Raw genomic sequence first — 20225 nt, forward strand, 5'->3', positions numbered from 1 at the left:
GGGACCCTTATTATATTGGATTTCTCTGATGTGTTTATTTCAGGGTTACTCGCGAAAAGCTGCAGCCTTGGAGTTTCTGGGAAAGTTTGAGGATGCCAAATTAACCTATCAGGAGGGTCTCCGGCAAGAGCCGTCCAACCAGCAGCTAAAAGACGGGCTTCAGAACATCGAGGCACGACTCGCAGGTATACACAATTACAGGATTGTAATAACGGAGTGCTTTATTTATATCCCGCGTTATAATGAATAATGGATCTGAAATCCAAGTCTCTGGATTTAATGGTGTATTCATTCATTTAGCTGTGATTTTGACACAGCAAGGTTAGCACAGCACTCTCATGGTTCATGTGAACAAGGTCATGAGAACATTGTTGCTAGGCAACTGGAAGGTAAGAATGCTCAGTAAGGCTAATTATTTTGCTGGCAGCTGTTGTGTGTGGATTTTTTATTTTTATTTTTTTAATGGATAATGTCAAAGCATAGTGATGGTAGGAATGGGACAAAACCGTGAATATTAACATTTCCCTCAGATGAGTTGACTTTTTTTTTTTAACAAGTTGAATATTTCTCCTCTCTAGTTTCTGGTCCTGTTGTTTCACTTGTCAATCATCGGTTTGTCCCCCCCATGTTATAGAGAAGAAGATGATGAACCCATTCGCCGCCCCCAACTTGTATGAGAAGTTAGAAGGGGACCCCCGAACCCGAGCACTACTGTCGGACCCCAGTTACAGAGAGCTCCTCGAACAGCTCCGCCAGAAACCGTCTGAACTCGGCACGTAAGTGTTCACTCACTCTGTTTTAATATCTCACTTTGATGGGTTTGATCTGCCAGGTCGTGCTAGCTGTCTGTCTACACAGCTCTTTGGGTGACAGGGAAACATGATTCTTTCTTTCTTTCCCTCCTTTAGTTCTTTTAGTCGTGTCATATTTTTTTTTTTTTCTTTTCCCTCTTCTTTTTCTCCACTCTGCTATATTTCTAGCTGTCAATCCCACAAGCCTACACTTTGGTGCTATCCTCCTTAATTACTCTGTACTTTCTTGTTACACGTTCACATCTCACTGCTTGTCTCGCTCATCCACTCACTTCCCTTTAACTTCTCTACATGCTGTCCATTTCGATTTTCCTACATCCTTCTCTTCCTTTTGACTCCTGTCTGTGTGACAGGATTTTATATATTTTTTTTTTTGGTCGTCTTCTCTTTATATAATATATATATCTTGGTAGGAGGTTGCAGGACCCACGTGTGATGACGACCCTTTCAGTGTTGCTTGGATTCGACCTGGCTGGCATGGAGGAAGAGGAGGAGCCGACTCCGCCCCCTCCACCTAAACCCAAAGAGACAGCCCCGCCCCCTCCCAAAGAGGAAGATCTGCCAGAGAACAAGAGATTGGTACAAATCTAAATATGACCAGTGTTGGGCACGTTACTTTCAAAAAGTAATTAGTTATAGTTACTAGTTACTTTTCCCAAAAAGTAACTGAGTTAGTAACGCAGTTACTTTGTCATTAAAGTAACTAATTACCAGGGAAAGTAATTATTCCATTACATTTTGTCTCTCCCCCCCCCCCCCCCCCCCAAAAAAAAAAAAAAAAAATTTAAATAAATAAATAAATCAAATTCAATTAGTGTAATCATAATAAAAGTGAATGTTAAATGTGTTTAATGACTGAAATTGACACTTAACAGAACCAGTCAGTAACATTATCTACACTATATTAATATTTTTGTGGGACAATGTGAGAAGACATCAAATTTAATGTTTTTGTAGTTATTAAAATTGTTACTAATTACTGGCCACTGACGAGGACAAACGCTTTGTTCCTCGACATAATGTGCATTGCACGTAGACATTTTTGCCTTTTATTTCAAGTAATGAAAAGTAATGGCTGTATTTCCAGTTTGAACGCGCAGTGTTGGGCTGACCGCTCGCCATCACTGTGTCTTCTCATTGAAAGCGTGTGCAGTAGGCGTGGCCTACCTACGTATGTTGTCCAAATCTACTCTGATTGGCTTACTGTGCCGTTGTCGCGCGTCTCCCCGCCCCTCATGAAAGCAGAGTAAAGAAAGGCTGAACGAGCAGCGTGCCAGATGAGAACAGCTTTAATAAAGTAACGCATATCATTTTATTGTAAGTAACGGGAACGGCGTTATAACGATGTAAAAAGTAATTAGTTAGATTACTCGTTACTAAAAAAAGTAACGCCGTTAGTAACGCCGTTTATTTCTAACGCCGTTATTCCCATCGCTGAATATGACATAAAATGAAATGAGTAATTGTTGGTTTTGTGCATATAATTGTCTCCTCCCCCCACAAACATACGGTAATTAGAACAAATCCTGCCTCTTGCACAGTGATTATTTCCACCACCTGTGCTGTTGGCTAACAGTTCTTACTCAATCACTTCTCAGAGGTTCCAGCATCTAAGGTTTAGGTACGGATTTTTTTTTTAGGTACGGTTCGCGTAGCTAAATCAGCGATCAGACTAAACATGAAATAAAATTCGCTGAATGGAAACCCTAATATACATGAGAGATGAAAGTTTTCTTTTGGTAGCGGTTAATTATTTATATCCCCACTCCGGGGGGGGGGGGTGTCTACTGGTTTACCTCTGTCTGTCCGAAACACCCTTTTTCTCAGCAACCACAAATCATAGCTACTTGGTACAAAACTTCAGCTTGGGGTTCTATACCGTGTATTGAGGTATTTCACCTGATGTCACAGGGTCACGTGACGCCCCGGTGTCCGCCATTTTGAATGTCAAGCTACATACTAACGCTGCAGACAGAGAGGGAGAACCGGCTTGAAAAAAAACGTGTTACAGACACCTAGAATAGATTGATTTGTCAGTAAGCACTCTATAAATAACCATGGTGTTTGCTTGTTGTGCTGTGGGCTGCCACAACAGACAGGGACGGCGTGCAGGACGCTCCTTTTACCGGTTTCTAGTGATGGGAATTTCGGCTCTTTTTCGGGAGCCGGCTCTTTTGGCTCTTCTTACAATAAGGAGCCGGCTCTTTCGGCTCCCAAACGGCTCCTGAGATTTTATTTTTGATTTAATTGCTGCAATTAACTAGTTAATTAATTACATTATTTATATTTTATCAATAGGATGTTTTCCATTTTATTTTTTAGTTTTTGTAGCCATTGTAAAGCTTTGTAAAGTATAGCAGTGTAACAATGTTCTAGCTATAGAAATAAAACTTACTTACCAATTAATAAATTATTTTCTCACAAACATAATGCAAAACTGTTATATTACCAATATAAAATACACAGCTGATTTTCCCCTCCTCAGGTGCCTCACAGACTCCTCTCCCCTGCGCTCCACAGCTTTAAGCATTACACCAATTTTCGTATTTTCGCAGCTGTGAATGACATCAACCCCCCCAACCAAAAAAAGTAGGCGTACACCATGCTACTTTTTTTCCTTTGAATGGTAATAGACAACACAAAGACGCAATCGGACAGCAACTTTTTTTGTGAAAGTCTCTCTCTCTGAGGCACCTAAGGACAAAAAAATAATTCGGCTCCCCAACTCGGCTCCCACCGAAGAGCCGGTTCCCGTCGTTCACTTCAAAGAGCCGGCTCTTTGAACCGGATCGTTCGCGACCGACACATCACTACCGGTTTCCTACTGACCCAGACAAGAGGGATTACAGCTGTGAAAAGACAGGATTGGGAGCCAACAGAGTACTCCAGACTTTGCAGTGATCATTTCATTTCAGGTTAGTTTATCAGTTAACGCAATTTTGATAAAATATATAGCAAAAAGTAAATGGGTCAGTGTTTGTTAACCCATCTGAGCAGTGAAACAAGGCAGTGTTAATTTGTCTAGGGTTGCATGTAGCAGACATCAGACATAAAACGCAATAACAGGCTAGAAAGAAACGGGACACAGAAATAAACAGGGAAATTAAGTAAAAAGAAAGAGAGGAGAAAAAAAAAAAGAGCGCGGATCTCCAAACACATGAGAAGCCTATCTTACGCACACATCACGTCTGAAGTCATAACTCATCAGGGGAAATCGTGTCCGCATTGGCATGTTCAAAAAACAACCTCGCGTCAACAATGATACCACACGCAAGGAAAAAAAAAACAGTCAGGCTACTCAACAACCAACCTGGCAGCAGCAGTCGTTGTCATGTAAACACAACACTTCGGATATGCAAACGCTTCCCGTTACACACGATTGCTATGTCAATAAACATCATTTTGCCAATATTTTAGAGACCCCCCCCCAACATTTCCCAAATCATGTTTTCAAAGGATCTCATGTCTGTTTCAGGGGATCTCGGATCCCCCGAGTAACAAGACAGTGTTGTGAACATAGCCTACCTTGTACCGTTTCAAACTGCTGGGGTCATCCTTCATCAAACTGTTGACTTCTGTCGACAACTTTGGCTCCATACCAAGGCTGGGTACAGTGTTTGTGATAAAAGACATCCAATTTAACACGAATCACAGCTTACTTTCTTGTTAAAATGTGCAAAGGTCTCCACCATCTCATACTGCCTTGCACTGAAGGACTTGAGCGCGCCGTCCAAAATGGCTGCATCACGTGACTTGGTCACGTGGGTGAAATACCTCAATAGGGTGGATTTTGACGCTGTGTCAAGAAGCAAAATGCAATTTCAAAATGACAGTTTGCCATGATGCTATTTGAAATCCCTGGGGAGAGACACTACTCTTTACTTACTCGTTTCAGGGTTAATTATTTGTTCAAGTCAACATTCATAATAAGTGTCCTAGTCCTTTGATTGCTTGCATTCTGTTATAAGCAAGAGTGTGGGGGGGATACATAAGTGAGCAGTAGCTCTCAGTTGATCTTGTTTCACTTTGTGCCAGCTTTATCCAGGTGATATTTCAACTGTGAATTCACAGGACTTGGTCTCCTTAACCAGTAGAAGCTAAGGAGGCGGGACTACATTTGGGGGGGGATGGAGCAACTGCTGAGTATCGATCACACAGGCTTTTGCCTTTCTGCTTTCTCATTGTTGCTTGGCACATCTTAAATGTATCTACACTACTGTTCAAAAGTTTGGGGTCACTTTGAAATTTCCTTATTTTTGAAAGAAAAGCACTGTTCTTTTCAGTGAAGATCACTTTAAACCAGGGGTTTTCAGAGTGTGGGAGAGTCAGCCCCCCCACCCCCAGAGAGCAAATAAACAACAGCGCGCCCCCCCCCCATTTTTGTTGTTGCTATACTTAATGTTCCATTCGTATTTTAAAAAAATGGTTGTTGTACACTTTTTTTTTTCTTTTACACATTTTAAACATCTGTGCTTTTTAAAACCTTTTTTTTTTTTACACATTTTAAACATCTGTGCTTTTTAAAACATCTTGTTTTACACATTTTAAACATCTCATAGCATCGTTAGCTAGCACCTCTTGGCAGACAACACACTGTGGCAGTGGAGCATCTTCAGATCCAGTCCATGAAAATCCAAATTTTAAATAATCATGGTCATACTTCCTTCTTTTTTTGCTTGGCCCAGACTCTGTCTCCTCACTCACTGTAACTTTAGGTACTAAAAATCGATCCATTTTGTCTCTGGCAAAGGCTAGCTGAAGTTCGCTAAATGTCCGCAATAGTAACTTATTCTGGTTTATTTTTCCTGACGTTGCGCCCCCCCCCCCCCCCCCCCCCCGAAAAACTCTGGTGCCCCCTAGGGGAGGCGCGCCCCACACTTTGAAAAGCCCTGCTTTAAACTAATCAGAAATCCACTCTATACATTGCTAATGTGGTAAATGACTATTCTAGCTGCAAATGTCTGGTTTTTGGTGCAATATCTCCATAGGTGTATAGAGGCCCATTTCCAGCAACTCTCACTCCAGTGTTCTAATGGTACAATGTGTTTGCTCATTGCCTCAGAAGGCTAACGGATGATTAGAAAACCCTTGTACAATCATGTTAGCACAGCTGAAAACAGTTGAGCTCTTTAGAGAAGCTATAAAACTGACCTTCCTTTGAGCAGATTGAGTTTCTGGAGCATCACGTTAATTTGTGGGTTCGATTAAATGCTCAAAATGGCCAGAAAAATGTCTTGACTATATTTTCTATTCATTTTACAACTTACGGTGGTAAATAAAAATGTGACTTTTCATGGAAAACACAAAATTGTCTGGGTGACCCCAAACTTTTGAACGGTAGTGTAAATCTCATGCACCAATGCAGACTATGGTTTTGTAGTAAAACCCCCTTTTTTTTTTTTCCCCCACCTGCTGGGTATTTCTTATTGGCACCTTTTGTGAAGATTTGAGAATTCAAGTCTTTTGAATTTGTTGGATTGCTTCAGGGGAGAAAAAGTAGCACAAGTGCCTTTCAAGTTTGATTCTTTTTGTAAAAACGTGTGTCATTTGTCATCTGAAACTTCCCTTTGGGCGTGGCTTTGATTAGGTAAAGTCTAATGGAATTTTGCGTTCTCTTACAGGCGTTGAAGGAGAAGGAACTTGGTAATGCAGCATACAAAAAGAAGGACTTTGAGACTGCACTCAAACACTATGATGAGGCGTGCAAGCATGACCCCACCAATATGACTTATCTGTCTAATCAGGCTGGTATGAAACACACACTCCTCTTGTGGTTAATTATCCTTCCAACCACAGGCTTACACATAATGCGTGTTGCAGCATGAGCATTATTTTCAAGCTGCTAGTTTTATTTCCAGCCTCAATTCCAAAAAAGCTATGATGCTGTATAAAATGTTATTAAAAACAATGTGATGATTTGCAAATTGTGGAAACCGTATATATTGTTGAAAATAGTACAGACAACATATGAAATTTTGAAACTCAATTTTATCTTTTTTTTTGAAAAATATATGCTCGTTTTGAATTTGATGCCAGAAGCAAGTTTCAAAAAAGTTAGGGCAGGGGCTATGTTTATCACTGTGTTGCATCACCTCTACTTTTAAAAACTCTAAATATTTGAGAACACCAAGAGATCAATTGCTATAGTTTTGAAAGTGAAATGTCCCATTTTTGCCGAGTATGCAGTTTTTTAGTTGCTCGGCAGTTTGGAGTTTCCTTTGTCATACTTTGTGCTTCATAATGCGCCAAATATTTTAAATGGGAGACAGGTCTGGACAGCAGGCAGGCCAGTTTAGCACCTGGGCTCTCTTGCTACAGAGCCATGCAGTTTTAATCTATACACAAAGCAGTTTGGCATTGTCTTGCTGAAATAAGCAAGACCTTCCCTGAACAAGATGTCCTCTGGATGGCAGCATGTTGCTCCAAAATGTATACATCACTTAGCATTAATGATGCCTCCCCAGATGTGCAAACTACCCATGCCGTGTGCACTAATGCACCCTCATACCATCACAGATGCTGGATTTTGAACTGTGCACTGATAACTAGCCGGATGGTCCCTCTCCTCTTTAGCCTGGAGGACATGATTTCTAAAAAGAATTTTCAAATTTTGATTTGTCAGACCACAGGACAGTCTTCCACGTCACCTCAGTCCATCGTAAGAGCTCGGGCCCAGAGAAGGTGGCGGTGTTTCTTGATATTGTTTGTATCTGGCTTTAACTTGCATTTGTGGATGCAGCAATGAGCTGTTTTCACAGACAAAGTGTTCCTGAGCCCATACAGTGATTTCCACTACAGACACGTGTCTGTTTTTAATGCAGTCCCGCCTGAGGGCCTGAAGATCCCAGGCATCCAGTGTCCGTTTTCAGCCTTGTCTCTTGCATACAGAGATTTCTCCAGATTTTCAGATTCTTTTAATGATGTTCTGTACCGTGGATGATGTGATCCCCAAATTCTTTGCAATTTTACATTTGGGAATGTGATTTCTTAAATCGTTGCACTATTTGCCTATGTTGTCTTTCAGAGCTATGAACCCCTCCCTATCTTTACTCCTGAGAGACTCCGCCTCTCTGGGATGTTCTCTTTATACCCAGGCTACATCCACATGACAACGAGATTTTTTTTTTTTTAGCGGGTAAAAAAAATATCGCGTCCACATGGGCAACAGATCAGTAAAATATCAGGTACATATGGCAACGCTTGCTGAAAACGATGCAATACACATGCCACACCTCTACGTGCGCTGTAAGAAGGTCCCATCGGAGACAATAGAAGAAGTAGGACGCATGCGCATAAACCCCTTCTACCCGGCGTGAAGCACTCACAGGAACACAAACACAACAACAAGCGTCTCTGCCGCTCGCCTAGTTGGTATAACACCTGTACATTTTGCTTCAATAATGCGAATAAACTTAGCAGCGACTGCAGCACTGAAACTACTACTACTCTGGGGTTTGCCATTGTTGCTGTTACGAATGATGCGCGAGAGAGTGCTGCTTGTTCTAGTCACGTGGTTGTGACGTCATCGTAAACAAATCCGTTCTACTCATCCAGACGACTTCGCAACGGCGCCGTTGCCAGATTTTTCCACTCTGGAAACCGTTCTCAAAATATATCATTTTGGGGCACCCAAAACGCCGGTGCCGTGTGGACGCCAGGCTGAAACAATAAAAAATTTTATCGGATTCACCTGAATCCATTGCCGTGTGGACAGGGCCCCAGTCATGTGACTGACCTGCTGCCAGTTAACCTAATTGGTGTTTTTTTTTTTTAAGTGCGAGGTTTTTTTAAATAATATTGCTCAGCTTTTTTTTTAGTCTTTCATTGCCCTGTTCCAACTTTTTGGAAACATGCTGCTAGCGCTAAATTCAAAATGAGTGTATATTGTTCAAAAAATAAGATTTCTCAGTTTCAACACTTAATATCTTGTCTTTATTATTTTCAGTTAGTGTTGCTATGACTTGCAAATCATCACGTTGTGTTTTTGTTTTATACCGCGTCCCAACTTTTTTTGGAATTGGGGTTGTAGTTGTTCAAGGGAGTATATTCTAATTCTTAAAAAAAAAAGTGAGGAATTTCAAAGCTCCTGTATGTGGAATCTTACTGATGTAGGCTATGAATTCAGTGGTTAAGGTTGTGAAGTTTGCTCGAGTCCTTGAGTAAGGCTCTTAACTCTCCACTGTTCAGTTCAATTATTAGATTATATCTCAGTCATAAATCAACATGAGCATTGTTCAAATGACTAAATGTAAATTCCATGGTCAGGCTAATTTGTCTATTTTTGCCAAACAGCAGGAGAAGCGTGGTTAAATTATGTGGCTGCGCTAATGGAGTTGTTTAGTAAATTGCATCGGGCTAAACAGGTCAACGATGGTGTTTGTTTAATTGTGTTTATATTATGAACTCCTACACTCTTCCTAATTTATTTATGTAAATAACTTGAAAGATAGTATTCCATCACTTTGCTCACCATCTCCAGATATTTGATTTCATTATGATGCATGCACAAGCACAGGCAAAAAAAAAAAATACACCACACAATTATCCACACTTGTTATTGCATAAAACTATAAAAAGTTCAGACATGTATATTACTTGGAAAGATGTTATGTAAGAAAAAATATTGATCTCCATTTCAGGATGTCTTTTGGGGTGGGGGGGGACCGTAATTTGCCCCAATTCCCAGAGACACTAGAAGACCTGAGAAAATGGACACTTTTGAATTCTATGTAGTGTTTATTATTGTTGTACTTTTTATAAAATTTTCTCCTGTGGTGTTAAAGGAACAGTCCACCGTACTTCCATAATGAAATATGCTCTTATCTGAATTGAGACGAGCTGCTCCGTACCTCTCCGAGCTTTGCGCGACCTCCCAGTCAGTCAGACGCGCTGTCACTCCTGTTAGCAATGTAGCTAGGCTCAGCATGGCCAATGGTATTTTTTGGGGCTGTAGTTAGATGCGACCAAACTCTTCCGCGTTTTTCCTGTTTACATAGGTTTATGTGACCAGTGACATGAAACAAGTTCAGTTACACAAATTGAAACGTAGCGATTTTCTATGCTATGGAAAGTCCGCACTATAATGACAGGCGTACTAACACCTTCTGCGCGCTTCAGCAGCGCATTGATATCTGAGCTCCGTATCAGTGCGCTGCCGAAGCGCGCAGAAGGTGTTAGTACGCCTGTCATTATAGTGCGGACTTTCCATAGCATAGAAAATCGCCACGTTTCAATTTGTGTAACTGAACTTGTTTCATATCACTGGTCATATAAACCTATGTAAACAGGAAAAACGCGGAAGAGTTTGGTCGCATCTAACTACAGCCCCAAAAAATACCATTGGCCATACTGAGCCTAGCTACATTGCTAACAGGAGTGACAGCGCATCTGACTGACTGGGAGGTCGCGCAAAGCTTGGAGAGGTATGGAGCAGCTCGTCTCAATTCAGATAAGAGCACATTTCATTATGGAAGTACGGTGGACTGTTCCTTTAAACTTTAACAAGCCTTTTAACAGGTCTTTTTTTCTAAACTGATAACGCATGGGTGCAAGTTTTCCAGCATGTGCTGGAAGCTCCGGTTTTTTTGGTTCTGAAAAAGTCATTTTTCCAAATCGTGTAAATCCGTTGAGATTTTCAGGGGGTGGCCCTCTCACTGTCTCACTCTCAGCGTATTACCGGCACGAGACAAATCTTTTCATCTCGTCTTCGCCACAAACCTCATTCAATTTATACGCCGCTCACCGACGAGCGGTCCTGACTAGCCCGTTGTTTCACGGTGTTATACATGTGTGATTATCGTTTCACGCACGTAGCACGTTGTTCGACCAAATCAACACAGCTATTCCCATGAGTCGCCGTTTCTTTTGGTGCAAGTTAGAACGGTGCTTTTGACTGGCTCACTGTTAACTGTCGTCCAATGAAACTTCAGCTTTTATAATAAGCCTTATTTCGCTTCCCTCCCTTGCAACAGATCCACGTGCTTTGCCTCTGGTTGCTGATCAAAATATGTCAAAATGAAGTTTTTATCGGTAATACAAAAGAATTAGAAAAGACGTCTAGAAATAAATGGAGATGGGAACAAGGCAACAGTAACTTTCACATGGTCAAAATGCAAAGTCAGGGATAATTTTGGCCCAGGTGTTTTCTGCAAGTATTGCTCCTAAGGAAAGAATTTTGAAATTAATGATATTGACCGTGCACTTTTCTGATTTTTGTGCTATGTAGTAATAAGTGAATTCAAAACATTTATTGGTGATTTAAATTGTCATCTGATATTGTGTGATGTGCAAATGCCAATGTGCTTTCTTCTAGAATTGAAATTATTCATCACAAGTATCTGCTTTTATAAACTTTTTTTTTTTTTACATTTGATTACCTTTCAATTATGAAATAAAAGTAAGGTAGGTCTTGAAATAAGTTTGTTTGCTTTATCATCTTTTCTAATGTGGTTGTTAGGTTTGAAAACTCATTTGTAGTCAGTAATGGATTATAAAATGGAGATATTTTTGTGTATGGAAAAAGCTGAATCTTATTTGCTAAAATCCAGGAGTTTCTGAGGACATGTGGCCCTTTATTTTAACTCTAGCTGTGTATATATTGTAAAAAAAAAAAAAAAAAGGTATCACAACAAAAGCATATTAAAATGGTTGTTTCAACATTTAAATTAGTAGTTGCTAGATGTTTTGAATTATCAAGCCTTGTACTTGAAATATTATTTCAGATGAATTGATTAAATGTATTAAACATTTGATGTGAATATGCAAATCATATAACTATTAATATTATAAATGTTTGCATGAGAGACAACCATTTTAACTTGTAATTTAAATTTTTTTTCGAGCCCTAAGGGGGGGGGCTCACCCCCCTTTGTAACCCCCCCCCCTTGTAACACCCCACCCCGCATGGCTGCGCCATTTTCAGGTTTTTGAAAATGTTATACTTGCACCCATGATGACGTGACCTCAGTTATTGTAAGTTTATCTGAAATTCTGTTTCATTTACATGCGTTAACCCAGAGCTGATGATCTGTTTTTCTTTGTATTTCAGCTGTGTTCTTCGAGAAGGGAGAGTTTGACAAGTGTAGAGAGCTCTGCGAGAAAGCCATCGAGGTGGGACGAGAAAATCGTGAGGACTACAGACAAATCGCCAAGTAAATACGTTTACATTGTGTTTCTCTTGAACTCCAGTGCTAAATTAGTGTGTTGCGCAGTTTTATATAATTCCAGTGTTCTTTCATACGCACATTCACATTCTACCCACACAGATACGCCTCATCAACAATAGCCTACCCATGTTAAATCTATATTTTGAGAAACCTAAATTAACCACTCAAGTTTACTGGCAGTAAATTACACGGTTTGCACATACTGTTGTAAATATATTAGTGCTGTCAAAAATGTCGCGTTATTAACGCGTTAACTTGACTCAATTTTAACGGCGATAATTTTTTTTATCGCGAGATTAACGCTCTGTGACATGATGTAGGTTTTTCATAAGCTTTCGAAACTGCCAGGAACTTGGAACAGAGACTTTGCTTAGAAAAACGATAGCAGCTAGACTGTAATGCCACGCCCCGCACAGCCGGAGTCCTCTGCCCTCCCCCCAAAGAACCAGCGCGGGCAGGGCGCGCTAGCCCCGCGCCTCGGGACGAAGAGCCACGGTGCTTGGCTTAGGTTTCGTTTTCCCATCGGCGGCTCCAGCCCGACTTTGCAGTGGCTGTGACAAGACGTGTTATGCTCTGCAATAAAAAAAAAAAAACACATTGGTACAAAGCAAGCCCATTCACGTTTTTATGCTGATAAGAGAATTACAATGGTTTTTCATGTGACAAAAATGTGCGATTAAATTGCCATTAATCGCGAGTTAACTGACAGTCGCGACATTAATCGCGATTAAATATTTTAATCGCTTGACAGCACTAATATATATATATATATATATATATATATATATATATATATATATATATGTATGTATGTGTGTGTGTGAGTGATTCCAGCTTATGGGTACTGAAATGGGGACATGAACTTATTTTTAAAAATTCACCTAAAACCGTTTCTTTTTTTTACCATCACAAAACATGTAATCTTTAATGAATGATATGTTAAAAGATAACTTTAATTTTCTGAGATGTAATAAAAACATATTTATATGCCAAAGTCAAGCCTATGAGTTCCAAAATGATGTCTGTTACATTACTTCTGTTACGATTGTCCATCTTGCGTCTGTTACAAATTAATTACAATCTAGCTATATACCATGTTAATCTTATTGAAAGAATGTGTATGTTTATTCTACTACACATGTTTATTAATTATATTTGCTAAAACATCACCTTCCTATGTTTCAGAAAGTAATTCTACATTGTTAAAATTGAGAATATATATGTCCACAACACTTCTGTTACGTTCTGACTTTGGCATATAAATATGTTTTTATTACATCTCAGAAAATTCAAGTTATCTTTTAACATATCATTCATTAAAGATTACATGTTTTGTGACCTGATGGTAAAAAAAAGAAATGGTTTTAGGTGAATTTTTAAAAATAAGTTCATGTCCCCATTTCAGTACCCATAAGCGTGGAATCACTCGTATATATTTTTTATTTTTTTTTAATTATTATTATTTTTTTTTTAATTTTGTCACTGTTATCTGATGGTCCTCTTTATCAGGGCCTATGCCAGGATTGGGAACTCCTACTTCAAACAGGAGCGGTATAAGGAGTCCATCCAGTTCTTTAACAAAAGTCTGACAGAGCATCGCACCCCTGAGGTGCTGAAGAAATGCCAGCAGGTGGGTTTGCAGTGTGAATACACATCCAGAGAATACTGCCAGGGCTTACTCTAAAAGAGCCTTTTAATGGGGAACTTTTTTTTTTTCCCCTCTCTCTTTTCAGTACCACCTGAGAAAGGGGGGGGGGAATAAAATGCTTAAAATCTTTACCTCAATCAACAGGCAGAGAAGATTGTGAAGGAGCAGGAGAAATTGGCTTACATCAACCCAGAGCTGGCACTGGAGGAGAAGAACAAGGGCAATGAGGCTTTTCAGAAAGGTGTGTGTGCATAGAGCAGCTTGAAATACTGCGATTTTTCTTTTTAAAATGATGAACCTTATGAAGCTGCATCTTCATTTAGATGTCTGCTGAATTTACTTTCAATGGCAAAGTGTACTGATTCAAGGTGAAAATGTGTACGAAATAAATGGACCTGTTATAAATGGTGATTAGAAAGCTGAAGTTTTGGGGTTTGAGATTAAAATTCCATATCCCGTGTTGTGTAGGTGATTATCCTCTGGCCATGAAGCACTACACCGAGGCCATAAAGAGAAACCCTAACGATGCCAAGCTCTTCAGCAACAGAGCAGCCTGTTACACCAAGTTACTGGAATTCCAACTGGCCCTCAAGGTGCATTACAGGATCTCTCATACACACTAATGTTCAGGCTAACTCTTTTCACCAGTTACACACATTTAGATCTGTAGACAGGAAGTTCTGGTTTGTCTTTTTATAGGATTGTGAGGACTGCATCAGACTGGAACCCACCTTCAGTAAGTTTGCATCTTCAGACCTTTCAAGTGTTTACAATGATAAGTTGGTTCACAACGTTAAACATGGCTATAACCAGATAAAATATAATGTTAATAAATCAGTAATGTAACTATTGGCAAACTGCTGCCTTGTAAGAGGAATGAAACACTTCAGGACTCATCGTGATAGAAAAGTAATCAACTTTGGGGTGGTCACATTAACTCTGCTTCATGTCAGGCCCCATCACAATACCATGTCATTGATTATTTAAATAATAATGGCTGGCTTTGAGTGGACTCGTTCAATATCATGCTAGCTGAATGGAATATATCTGATAGACCATGAAAAAAAAGCTTTATTATTATTATACTACACTCTCTTTATATCAGCATTCTCAAGGGTCAGCGCTAGCTTACCCATGAGTTGGCGCTGTTAGCACGACAGTGAAGTCACCTTCCAGCCGGTGTAGCGTTCATCAGTAGTGTTAGTGAATGAATGCTGATAAAGCAGTCAAGCCAGTGCTAGCCAGAGCAAGTAGCATAGGCTAACGACCGAGAAACTAAGATTTCCGTCTCCAGACTCTTCTTCCACACTGCATGCTCGCCACAATATTTTTCACTCAGACTTAAATATTCATTTCATCTGTATAATTTACGTGGCTACTTTTAAAGGTCCCATGGCATGAAATTTTCACTCTGAGGTCTTTTAACGTTAAAATGAGTTCCTCTGACCTTCTTAAGTCACCCCAGTGGCTAGAAATGTCATAATGTGTAAACCAAACTATGCCCAACATTTGAGAATGGCGCGTCAAAACGGCGCGTTGATAAACTCTTCCCTTTACTACGTCAGCAAGGGAGATGATCCCCACGCCCCCCCCCTCTGGATTCCCACCCACTGTATGGATTGCCCGCCCAGCTCAAAAGTTGCCACCAAACATGGAAGTTGCGCTGTACATGGATGTGACAACACAGAAAGGAGTCTGTTTTTACTGCCGACGGGAGAGCCCCTGAAGACGCAGTGGCTTAATTTTATTTACTCCAATAATACGCCGTCGAGTCTACCTAAGACGGTGTATGTTTGTCGGAAGCATTTTCCTGAGGAATGTTTCCACAACTTGGGACAGTACAGGGCAGGTTTTGCACATCAACTGTCACTGAAGCCTGGGTCCGTACCAAGCATCCCTGCCGCATCAGCAACAAACACCGAACAAGTAAGTGTATAACTGTTAAGTCGTTTTGCCGTGTTTTAAAATCGGTGCGTTAGCCTTGCGATGGCTACATTAGCTGTGCAGCTAACCGCTTCCTGCAGTTAGCCGCTTCCTGCAGTTAGCCAGGTACTCTGCGCTACAAAACCAAAAAGCATGCAGCATGCTCTGTTAAACCAAGTTTAGTCTGGAAATTGATTGTAACTTATGAGCTTATGTTTTGCCGTGTTTTAAAATCGGTGCCACGTTAGCCTTGCAATGGCTACATTAGCTGTGCAGCTAACCGCTTCCTGCAGTTAGCCAGGTACTCTGCGCTACAAAACCAAAAAGCATGCAGCATGCTCTGTTATAATAGCCAATCAAAACAGTTTTTACAAAGACACCCAAATTCTTTTTTTTAAGCCACTCGTTCATTTTATTTGTTTGTTTGTTCAGTAAAAACCCAAACATTTGTTGAATGAATTTTTTATTTCCTCGCGTCGCACCTTAATGACGTCAGCGCGCGGTATTTTTCCCTTCGCGGTTTGTTCCTTCTCTCTCGCCATACATAGTAAGACACCCACATCCTCTTGTTCTGACCCACTGGAGGTAGCGTCACAGTGCTGTTAGCCAATCAGAGGTAACACGTTTACATGTCATGAATATTAATGATAAGACCCGCCCCCACCCTCTACCCTTCCCCGCCTCCTGCTTCTCATTAGCAAAGCGCTGAAATGGGGCTTTCTTCCAGGAGGCTACATCTACGTGCCGAGGGTTCATTTCGAGAAAGGCTGCGGATATAACATACGGAAACCTCCACGAGCCCGTTTAAAGCATCAACAAACCACCATGCCATGGGACCTTTAAAATTCTCTCAAAATCTTCCGTTTTTAATGACGCAAACCTGGCAGCCATGCTTATTTACAAATTGTCACAGTCGCTCTCTAGGATGGAAGTTTTACATCTCCAGTGTGTCTCTCTTCCAGTTTTTTGATGTCCGTTGGTATGTTTTGTTTTGTTTTTCTCTTGTGAAGAATATCTAATGAAGTTTTGGTAGCCTTTCGGTTGTTCGACGCGGCTTTCTCTTTCCCGGCAGACAAAGAAATGCTTCTGCGCAGAAATGCATGCGCAGCAGAAAACTTTCTCGTTGGATATTCGCATCAGCTCCGACATGTGACGTCATGTTGTCTTGACAACCATGCAATATCGTAAACCATATTCAAGTCGTTCTCCATTGGGTAATGTAATACATATAGGATTAGCGATATACTGATATTGCATGCTATCAAACTAAATGAATGAAACCCGCTAGAAGGGAATAGAACGCATTTTTATTCCATGGAAAAAGTGTCCTGTATGGATGATGATTTCCTCTAGCAACACCCCTAGAAGTGCAATCTTCACGACACGTTTTCTGTTTTAAACCTTTTGGTTCTCGAGCCAGATTTGCCTCTCGTATTAATCTCATATAGAATCTTTTGTTTTGGACTGATGTTCATTTCTGTTTGTGTGTAGTTAAAGGATACACGCGCAAGGCAGCAGCGCTGGAGGCAATGAAGGACTATTCCAAAGCCATGGATGCCTATCAGAAGGCTTTGGAGCTTGATGCAAACTCCAAGGTACAAAATGAGGGGGGGAGATTTCTATAAAAAAAAATAGTTTGAATAGTCAGGTCAGACTCTTGTTTATGCAGTTTCACTGTAAAAAAAAAAGTTATGGCAACTTACTGCACAGGATTTTTGAGTTTATGTGACAACTCAGATTTTTAAGTTTTGAAGAAAGTTGTGCCAACTTGTACTTTTGGTCTCAGATAATTTAGCCTTCATATTCACACAAACTTAATTTTTTCAGTTTTGCATGATAAGAATTCAACTTTAAGGCCACTAATCTTTCATCCAAGTAAAAACTTCAAAATTTGAGTTCAATTTTCTTTTTCTCCCACAATAAAACAAATAACAATCCAGTTCGAATAGCATGTTTATTTTAACATGATGGTAGCAAAACTGCTATAAAACTGTAGTGGCACTGCCTTTTTGTTAAAGTGCCATTCCACCATTGGATGTATTCTTTGGCATAAAATACAATATATTTTATGACATGACTAGACAGAGAAATCTTTTAGCTTCAAAATGATATATATCAAACATAATTTTTTGACAAGTATATTAATTTTGCGACCAAAGTCACCTACCCTTTTAATTTCCGCACGGTAGTGAAACGTGATGTCATCGGCAGGTTCCCCTTCTTGTGTACCACGTCACGTCTGTGCCGAATATCAGCAATGGCGGATAGAACGCGATTTCCACTTGTCGATTGCTGTGCCGATATTCACCATCGACCGTCTCCTTTGGGCATCACTTGCTATTTTCCTTCGCTTCTTTTCCGAAGCTGACAATCGCGTTCTATCCGCCATTGCTGATAATCTGTGCCACGTCACACGTGACGTGGTACACAAGAAGGGGAACCTGCCGATGACATCACGTTTCACTACCGCGCGGAAATTAAAAGGGTAGGTGACTTTGGTCGCAAAATTAATATACTTGTCGTTGTCAAAAAATTATGTTTGATATATCATTTTGAAGCTAAAAGATTTCTCTGTCTAGTCATGTTGTCATATATTGTATTTTATGCCAAAAGAATACATCCAATGGTGGAATGGCACTTTAAGTCACACATTCACTTATTTTAAGCCTGAAGCTAATTTGACAAACGAAATGTGCAAACAATTCCGTACCAGCCAATTAAAATGCTACAAATGGCATACAATGGTGTATAATATGCATACAATGAACATAAAGAGTGAATCTATTAAAACACATACACTACCGTTCAAAAGTTTGGGGTCACTTTGAAATGTCCTTATTTTTGAAAGAAAAGCACTGTTCTTTTCAATGAAGATCACTTTAAACTAATCAGAAATCCACTCTATACATTGCTAATGTGGTAAATGACTATTCTAGCTGCAAATGTGTGGTTTTTGGTGCAATATCTCCATAGGTGTATAGAGGCCCATTTCCAGCAACTCTCACTCCAGTGTTCTAATGGTACAATGTGTTTGCTCATTGCCTCAGAAGGCTAATGGATGATTAGAAAACCCTTGTACAATCATGTTAGCACAGCTGAAAACAGTTGAGCTCTTTAGAGAAGCTATAAAACTGACCTTCCTTTGAGCAGATTGAGTTTCTGGAGCATCACATTTGTGGGGTCGATTAAATGCTCAAAATGGCCAGAAAAATGTCTTGACTATATGTGACCCCTCACCGAATCCAGGGACACATGTCGACCGAAACGAATCCGAGATAATCGCAAAAAAAGCTTTTTTTTTTTTTTTTTTTTCTCCTCTTCTTTTCCAAAATTTGTGATTTTTGTTTTTTTCCATCATGTGCAAGTTGAGATCTTGAAGAATGCAATCAGTATTTCAGATGATAGATTATTTTGTTGGAAAAGCATACATTTTTTGTTGCAAATTGTCTTGTTTTTGTCAGGACTGTAGCCTGCTGGGGGGTGTGGGTAAATTACCATATGGGCCATTCACATGATGATTCCGCGAATCAGCTGTATGATCCGAGCTGAGCGCATGGCTACTTAACTGCATACAGGCGTGTGATTTCACTATGGAATGAGTTACTAAACAGAGCGCAGAGGAGCCGACACACATCGGAGATAACCATTTCTAGCAAAAAAAAACCCCGCAACCTCGTTTTCCAGATTGAATGGAATACTTGAATGATTAGATGATACACGGACCGTTCTAGGATTACATTCCATCGGAGGCATTGGTGTGTGCAAGGCGCAGTTTCTCTTTCTGATGGGGTAAGTTTATTAATCTAAGGCTGTGTGGTTATTTTTGTATGTAACGGAGAGTGTTGTGGTGTGGTTAAGCCTAGGTCACAACCGGACGTACGATTTTTTTGGCCGTGTGATTTTTGGCATTTCCCAAATCGCTGCGTTTTGTTTTTGTTTTTTTTTTTGTTCATGGAGAAAGACGCGCGTTGGCCGTAAGTTTGTCTTGCAACCTGAAAAAACGTAAGCGCCCGTAGAGTTTTTTTGACATGACAAAGAACCTCTGCGGCCGGTCCGCGGCTCAAAAATCAGCACGTCACACGCGCGCTCTCGTGCTTTTCACACGCGCGCTCTCGTGCTTTTCACACGCGCGCTCTCGTGCTTTTCACACGCGCGCTCTCCGTGCGTTTCATGCGCGCTCTCCGTGCGTTTCTTGCGTTTTTTACATGTAGACCGGCCGTAGGAGCACGGTACGGCCGGTTGTGACCGAGGCTTTACATGAAACTAGTGTTGTGTTAGTTGTGTCATCATCGTGCTATCTTTCTTACGGTGTGAGTAATTTTTCAACCACAAAACGTTAAAGTATACTTTAGGATTTATTTTTGTACTTCATAATTGTTTTGGGCATACTTTGCATGGAAGGAAAATTGACGTGGTGATCTTCGTTTACTTGAAAGTAGTATCGTACTAGCTAGTAGGGGGTAGGGCTTTCCTTAATGTCATGCAAATGAGCACCATTATGTGCCCGCCCTGCACCCAGAGTAGCTGAGATGGAAAACTTTGAGGGCGATTTTCTCCCTTTTCTGTTTTAAGAAGTATACACTTTCAAAAGGCCACACGTTCTTCAAATATTGTCAGATCTCCACATGGAAGGCATCATTGGAAAGCTTAGAAACTGTACTTTCTGAATCTGTCAAT

The 20225-nt window shown here is 40.3% G+C and overlaps 1 protein-coding gene across 1 annotated transcript in view; it reads left to right on the forward strand.

Moving 5' to 3' along the window:
• stip1 (stress-induced phosphoprotein 1) overlaps positions 1–20225 on the forward strand; it is a 44760-nt gene that overhangs the window by 16713 nt on the left and 7822 nt on the right. The window contains exons 3-12 of the mRNA XM_060913398.1: positions 44–185; positions 635–776; positions 1226–1391; positions 6434–6560; positions 11860–11962; positions 13487–13607; positions 13770–13866; positions 14094–14218; positions 14325–14361; positions 17040–17143. Of these exons, the coding sequence (XP_060769381.1) occupies positions 44–185; positions 635–776; positions 1226–1391; positions 6434–6560; positions 11860–11962; positions 13487–13607; positions 13770–13866; positions 14094–14218; positions 14325–14361; positions 17040–17143 (1164 nt within the window). The remainder of the gene's footprint in view (positions 1–43; positions 186–634; positions 777–1225; positions 1392–6433; positions 6561–11859; positions 11963–13486; positions 13608–13769; positions 13867–14093; positions 14219–14324; positions 14362–17039; positions 17144–20225) is intronic.

Source organism: Neoarius graeffei, chromosome 28 (assembly GCF_027579695.1).
Source record: "Neoarius graeffei isolate fNeoGra1 chromosome 28, fNeoGra1.pri, whole genome shotgun sequence".
Taxonomy (NCBI): domain Eukaryota; kingdom Metazoa; phylum Chordata; class Actinopteri; order Siluriformes; family Ariidae; genus Neoarius; species Neoarius graeffei.